Source organism: Alosa alosa, chromosome 8 (genome assembly GCF_017589495.1).
Source record: "Alosa alosa isolate M-15738 ecotype Scorff River chromosome 8, AALO_Geno_1.1, whole genome shotgun sequence".
NCBI classification, from domain to species: domain Eukaryota; kingdom Metazoa; phylum Chordata; class Actinopteri; order Clupeiformes; family Clupeidae; genus Alosa; species Alosa alosa.
Window position 1 is genome coordinate 28927921 of NC_063196.1, and position 7500 is coordinate 28935420.

Sequence of the window (7500 nt, forward strand, 5' to 3'; positions counted from 1 at the left end):
CCCCAACCTTTTATGTACCATGGACCGGTTTGATTCCCATTTTTTTTTCATGGACCGTTGGTGGTGGTGGTGGTGGTGGTGGTGGGGGGGTTCGGATGTTCCGTGTTGTGCATGCATTACTTGAAAAGAACTAGCTCCAGTTATGTATGAACAGTGAAGGTAACGAACTCTTAAAAATGTGAAAAACGTGAACTTGAAGAAGTGAAAATTGAACAACTTGAAGCTACATCTATCATGTGTGAACATGCTTAACAAAATATGGTAACAAAACATGGGAACTAAACGTGCATTACGAATATAATCAGTGGGAGCCCTGTGCTTGTTTCCCTGCAACAAGAAGGTTCCATCTGGGGGTGATGGAAGACAGTGACACCCTCAGTGTGTTTGAAATGTCCAGTCGATTGCGCAATTTGGTCTTAGTTGCAGTCATTGCCAAAAACCTGGCCTCGCATTGATATGTGGTGGGAAATGGTAGCAACGTTTTCAGCGCTTTTACGGCTATCTCGGGATATTCTGCTTTGGTTTTCATCCAAAAACCCGCCAGAGAGGTTTCCTCATAGCCTACACACTCTTAAGACCACCGTCATTTGCAATTTCGATCAACTGCTCTTCCTCCTGCGCTGACAAGTTAGGATTATTCGGGATATTGACAAATGGGTTGCGGACCCACTCATTGGTTTGCCGTGGATCTTTGGAGGATGGGAAGTACCGCTCAAACTCATTTGAAAGCGCCAACAAGGTGATCGCGACCAGCCATGAGAGAAAGGGCCCTGCCTCAGTCTCTCCCAAAACCCCACTACTGTTTGGAACATATCAAATACACCCCGATCCATGCGTCGTACCCACAAATCAAGCTTGGCTTTAAATGCAGCGACTTTATCTGCCAGTTTAAAGACAGTCGTCATTCTCCCCTGCAGTGACAGGTTTAGGTTAATTAAGCAACCCGAATATGTCACACAGGTAAGCGAGTTTTGACACCCAGCCCTCATCACTAAAATATGCAGCTAACGGTGACTTTTTTTCTGTAAGAAATCTCTGCAGCGGCTCTCGCAACTCAAACACTCTGGCCAGTGATCTGCAACCAACCAACTTGGATAGCGTACCACGGTGACTCATTCACCCTCTCTAACAACTGTGCCTCAATATCCTCTGACATATCATCAATTCGCCTATGGACAGTGCTTGCAAAAAGCGGTACCTGAGCTATTTTTTTAGCTGCAGCCTCCCCAAGGAGTTCATTGCACATGCCTTTACCAGCAGGCAGAATTAACTCTTCCCCAATAGTAAAGGGCTTCATAGATTTAGCAATCCGACTAGCCACTATGAGGCTTTTAGCGCAGCCACGTTCACCGATGTGGTTGCTTTACGCACTATTTTTTTGTCCTTCTTGCTCGCGTTTCTTACGCTCAAAGAACTCAAGGGGTTTGTCTTTAAGTGTAGGATGCTTGGACTCTAGATGTCGAATTAGCTTTGATGGTTTCATTGCTTCGTTTGACAACTTATCGCCAAATAGCACACATAAAGGACTTGGTGCATGAGAGTCACCGGTCTCTGCGAAACCATATTTTATATATGACTCATCATATTTCGTATTGAATGACCCCTTCTTTTTCTTTGAGGTATCTGGCTCACCATCGTCAGTGGGTATTATTGCAAATGTGACATTATTGCGAATTAAATTGAGTTTATTTAGTTTGCATGCATTTTTTTTAAAACTCTTGTCGTAGGCTACGGCCCGGTTTGGAATGTCCAGTGGCCCGATACCAGGCCGCGGCCCGGTGGTTGGGGACCGCTGCTCTACCCCTCTGAACAGAGCGGAGAGATGAGCCCCCTCACCTGTGTTGTCCTCTACCCCTCTGAACAGAGCGGAGAGCTGAGCCCCCTCACCTGTGTTGTCCTCTACCCCTCTGAACAGAGCGGAGAGCTGAGCCCCCTCACCTGTGTTGTCCTCTACCCCTCTGAACAGAGCGGAGAGCTGAGCCCCTCACCTGTGTTGTCCTCTACCCCTCTGAACAGAGCGGAGAGCTGAGCCCCCTCACCTGTGTTGTCCTCTACCCCTCTGAACAGAGCGGAGAGCTGAGCCTGAAGGTCCTCCGTCACTCCACTCCCTAGCAGCAGCACGTCTGGTTGCCGAGCGACCGCCTCCACTCCCCCCTCCTCCTCCTCCTCTTTCCTCCTCTTCTCCTGCTCCTCCTCGGCTCGCCTCCTCTCCTGCTCCTCCCTCTCTCTCCTCCTGCTGCGCTCCTCCTCCTGGGCCTGCTCCTGGGCCTGCTGCAGGCGAGCCTGGGCCTCGAGTTGCTCCTGCTCCCGGAGCTGAGCCTCCCTCTCCTGCTGTAGCTGCCGCTGCCTCTCCTCCTCCGCTCTCTGGAGCTCCAGCTCCAGCTGGGCACGCCTGAGACCGCCACAGACACACACACACACACACACACACACACACACGCACACGCACACGCATGTTCGCAAACACACACAGACACACACACACACACACACACACACACACACACACACGTGCCCACACATGTGCGCACACACACACACACACACACACACACGGAAAAGGTAAACACAACCCAAACAGGCAACCACAGACAAATATACCAGTGGTTACACCCACACACAAGTGCACACATAAACACATCACCACGCATAGCATGTATGAATGTGTGTGTGTGTGTGTGTACTGCATGTCTACAAGATCATGTGTGTTAAGTGTGGAGTGCTGGCTTTTCCTCTCCTTCACCTCGCAGCCTCTTCCTCCTCTTTCTTCTTCTGCTCCTCCTTCTCTTTTCTTTGTCTCTGCAGCTCTTTCACTTTCTCCTCTTTCATCCGCTTCAGTCCATCCAGAACTGACTGCTGCTTGGTCCGTTTCTCTCGCAAGTCCTGTAAACGTTACCATGACGTTACAGTAGTGTTACAGTGACTCGTTACCATGGCGTTACATTATTGCTACAGTGACTTGTTACCATGATGTTACAGTATAGCTACTGTGACTCGTTACCATGACGTTACAGTAGTGCTACAGTAACTTCACAGCACAATCACTAATGACAGATATTTAATATTCAATTAGAGCACTAGGATACTAAGAGACTTCAAAGCAATAGGTGGGCTTATATGGACAGTTTTTTTTGTCTTTCTAATTAAACTATTTTGAATTAAAATGTCACGTCGTCTGTTTACATGGGGTAAGTTCTATTCTGATCAGGTGCTATCAAGCGCTCTAGAATCTTTGATCGGAATAGCTATTACTGCTTTGCATCTGCCTGAGAAGAGGGCAGCCCGACAGGTCGTGTCAGATCGGCAGTTTTATACCGATAAAGGTGTTGATATGTGTCATTTTAATTCTAATTCAGCCATTATTCCGATTCTAATTGGAATACAAGTGTCCATGTAAACCCACCTACTGTAAGATCATACTGCTGATCGATGAATATTGCACCACCTGTGAATTGTCCCGTGCACCGAAACAAGCCACTTGCCACACATCAACCTCCCTTTAATCAACCTCCCTTTAATCTCACTGAACACATTGCACATCTACACTGCATTATAAAACCCGAGTGCATTAGAAATAGATGAATGTTATTTTTTATACTCAAAAACATGCAGCTAATGTTTGGATGATACAATATGGTGGTCCTGGAAGAAAATGAAATGTGCATGTCTAATGAGGCACACACACACACACACACACACACACACACACAATATTTACAGAAGGATAGAGAATGATTGAATAAGGGTTGCGGAAGACAGGATATAAGTGGATGAAAGTGAAGAAGCGAGTGAATGAGAGGAGGGAAGGAAGACAAAGGCAACCTTCATTAGGTAGAAGAGATTGGTAAGGCAGCCCAGCAAAGAGAGCAGACCTTGAAGCACAGTGTCATCCATCTCTACGAACTGAGGAAGAAGTGCAGGAGGAGGCAGGGGAGAGAAAGAGAGGGAGAAAGAGAGAGAGAGAAAGGAAGAAAGAAAAGAGAGAGAGAGAGACAGAAAGGAAAAGAGAGAGAGACAGAGAGAGAAAAAAGAGAGAGAGAGGGGTATTATTTGAACAAGGGGGGGTTTTTGGAGAGGGGAGGAAAGGGATTAGCGAATTAATATAACAGAGACAGAGGGGGGCAGCGAACCACACACACACACTTACACACATTCACTTGTACACACACACACACACAGAGGTTAAAGATTATATCATACTTGTTATTAAGCCACTTTTGTTAATGACTGGATTTTCGGTCAATTCAATGTTAATTTAAATGTAATGTTTATAACTTGTAGCAGATATGCTATTAACAGTGTTATTACCAGGTTAAAAGGCAACAGGTTAAGATGTTGTAGAATGATGGTGACAAAGTTAGATTATAGAGTAGAAAGACCTGACTCTTATACAGAACCTGGTCTATAGTAATGTGGCCTTGAGGATCTGTCTGTGTGTGTGTGTGTGTGTGTGTGTGTGTGTGTGTGTGTGTGTGTGTGTGTGTGTGTGTGTGTGTGTGTGTGAAGGGGGGGGCTTGAGGTTTCTGCTGTACTGGTCTGTAAGGGCTATCTAACCTTGAGGTCTCTGCTGTGCTGGTCTGTACCAGTCTGTAAGGGCTATCTAACCTTGAGGTTTCTGCTGTGCTGGTCTGTAAGGGCTATCTAACCTTGAGGTTTCTGCTGTGCTGGTCTGTAAGGGCTATCTAACCTTGAGGTCTCTGCTGTGCTGGTCTGTAAGGGCTATCTAACTTTGAGGTCCCTGCTGAGCTGGTTTGTACTGGTCTATAAGGGCTATCTAACCTAAATATAAGTATATATACTCTTTTGATCCTGTGAGGGAAATTTGGTCTCTGCATTTATCCCAATCCATGAATTAGTGAAACACACTCAGCACACAGTGAAACCTTGAGGTCTCTGCTGTAATGGTCTGTACTGGTCTGTAAGGGCTATCTAACCAAGCCCTGCAGAGACCAAATTCCCCTCACGGGATCAAAAAAGTATATATACTATACTTATACTTATCTAACCTTGAGGTCTCTGCTGAGCTGGTCTGTATCGGTCTGTAAGGGCTATCTAACCTTGAGGTCTCTGCTGAGCTGGTCTTTACCGGTCTGTAAGGGCTATCTAACCTTGAGGTCTCTGCTGAGCTGGTCTGTACTGGTCTGTAAGGGCTATCTAACCTTGAGGTCTCTGCTGAGCTGGTCTGTGCCGGACTGTAAGGGCTATCGAACCTTGAGGTCTCTGCTGTAATGGTCTGTACTGGTCTGTAAGGACTATCTAACCTTGAGGTCTCTGCTGTGCTGGTCTGTAAGGTCTATCTAACCTTGAGGTCTCTGCTGAGCTGGTCTGTGCCGGACTGCAAGGGCTATCTAACCTTGAGGTCTCTGCTGTGCTGGTCCATCTCGGAGAGCTTGGCCGTGGTCTCTCTCTCCAGTGCGTCCAGCTGCTCCTTCAGCTTCCTGCAGCCCAGCTGCCTCACACACACACTGTTCTTCATCGAGGTCATCGTTGAAGCTACGCAGGTGCACACACACACACACAGCCACAGGAGAGAAAAATAAAGGCTGATTTAAAAGGGTGTCTCTAGAGTAGATGTGTACATTTGTGCATATGTGTGTGTAAGCACACTATATGTATATGTGCTTGGTTTATGTGTGTGTGTGTGTGTGTGTGTTTGTGTGAAAAACTTTTAAAGACTTTAAAAAGTCTGATATCTGGCTTCACTGGCACAGAGAGAGACAGAGAGAGAGAGAGAGAGAGAGAGAGAGAGAGAGAGAGAGAGAGAGAGAGAGAGCAGTGCAGTGCAGACGTACAGGTGGAGTTATTCAGGCCAACGGTCCTCAGCCTCTCCTTCAGCTTGAGCTGTTCTGGGACCAGCTGTGACAGCTGTTTCTGGAAGTCCTGTGACACACACACACACACACACAGAGCTCAGAACAACAGACATGACTCCTGCATGGGTTTAATCTCCAAAAAACAGATTAACACTGACAGTAAACAACCTCATGTACATAAATGTTTACAAAAAAAGTTGTATTATTTTGTAACATAGGTAACACATTAGATATGTAATGTACATGTCCAAATCATTAATAAATTATATTATCCATCATTTAATCCACAATAAAGAATTTCATATTTTTACATTGGTTTTGCAAATCAGAGGGATGTGTCTTATTCACCTCCAGCTGAATCTGCAGGGAGCTGATCTCGGCAATCTTCCCATCTCTCCTCTGATTGACAAGGTCCAGCTCCGCCTTCTGGACCTGCCTCTTGCTCCGGGCGTCGCGGAGACAGTCGGAGATCTGCTTGTGCTTGTTGCCCTGGGAGACGGGACGGGACAGGAGATTGACATGGGAAAAGGAGAAATGGAGGAATGCAAGAGCTTGAGAGGTTGGTCACTGGTGAGTCACTCTGGAACTATTCCCTCTCTGCTCTGCAGGAATGAGAGCAATGCTGCGTTCAATGTCCACTAATGTCCACAGAGCAGGGCAGTACTAATGGGGAATGCTGCGTTCACTGTCCACCAATGTCCACGGAGCAGGGCAGTACTAATGGGGAATGCTGCGTTCACTGTCCACCAATGTCCATGGAGCAGGGCAGCACTAATGGGGAATGCTGTGTTCACTGTCCACTAATGTCCACGGAGCAGGGCAGCACAAATGGGGAATGCTGTGTTCACTGTCCACTAATGTCCACAGAGCAGGGCAGCACTAATGGGGAATGCTGTGTTCACTGTCCACTAATGTCCACAGAGCAGGGCAGCACTAATGGGGAAGGGTGTGTGTGTGTGTGTATGTCTGTGTGTGTGTGTGTGTGTGTTCTCACCACAGCCTCCAGTTCCAGCTGCAGGCTCCTCCTGCGAGCTCGCAGATGGCTGATCTCCTCCTGCTCCTGCTGCCTCCTCCTCTGCAGCTCCACACGCTCCGCCTGAGACAGAGAGAGAGTGAGAAAAAATGTGTGTGTGTGTGTGTGTGTGTGTGTGTGTGTGTGTGTGTGTGTGTGTGTGTGTGTGTGTGTGTGTGTGTGTGTGTGTGAGTGAGTGAGTGAGTGAGTGAGTGAGTGAGTGAGTGAGAGAGAGAGAGAGAGAGAGAGACAGAGAGAGAGAGAGAGAGAAAGAATGTGTGTGTGTGTGTGTGTGTGTGTGTGTGTGTGTGTGTGTGTGTGTGTGTGTGTGAGAGAGAGAGAGCCAGAGCGAGAGAGAGAAAGAATATGTGTATGCAGTGTTTCCCATAGATTGACCTATTTGTGGCAGCCCACCACAATATCAACATTGACCACCACACAATGATTTTCCAGGTTGTACTAAATTGTGCTTAAATCTGGTTAGCATCATAACCACTCTATGCTAATTTGTCAAAAACTGTTGCATTTAAATTAATTCTGCAAACCAACCACCACAAATGGAATTCAATTCTCTGGAAAACACTGGTGTGAGTGTGTGTTTGTTTGTGTGGGTGCATGTGTGTGAGAGAGAAAGTTATTTGGGGCTGTATTCGCAAAGAATCTTAAAGGAGAAAT

The 7500-nt window shown here is 46.8% G+C and overlaps 1 protein-coding gene across 4 annotated transcripts in view; it reads right to left on the minus strand.

The window, feature by feature from the left end:
- The window catches only part of itsn2a (intersectin 2a), a 90972-nt gene that overhangs the window by 34098 nt on the left and 49374 nt on the right, over nt 1-7500 (minus strand). For 3 of the 4 annotated variants that reach the window (XM_048249837.1, XM_048249838.1, XM_048249836.1), the window contains exons 13-19: nt 6808-6909; nt 6162-6302; nt 5793-5880; nt 5354-5493; nt 3823-3903; nt 2744-2883; nt 2040-2392 (exon numbers count right to left, since the gene is read on the minus strand). In XM_048249837.1, the coding sequence (XP_048105794.1) occupies nt 2040-2392; nt 2744-2883; nt 3823-3903; nt 5354-5493; nt 5793-5880; nt 6162-6302; nt 6808-6909 (1045 nt within the window). The remainder of the gene's footprint in view (nt 1-2039; nt 2393-2743; nt 2884-3822; nt 3904-5353; nt 5494-5792; nt 5881-6161; nt 6303-6807; nt 6910-7500) is intronic. The other variant, XM_048249840.1, reaches the window with a different exon arrangement.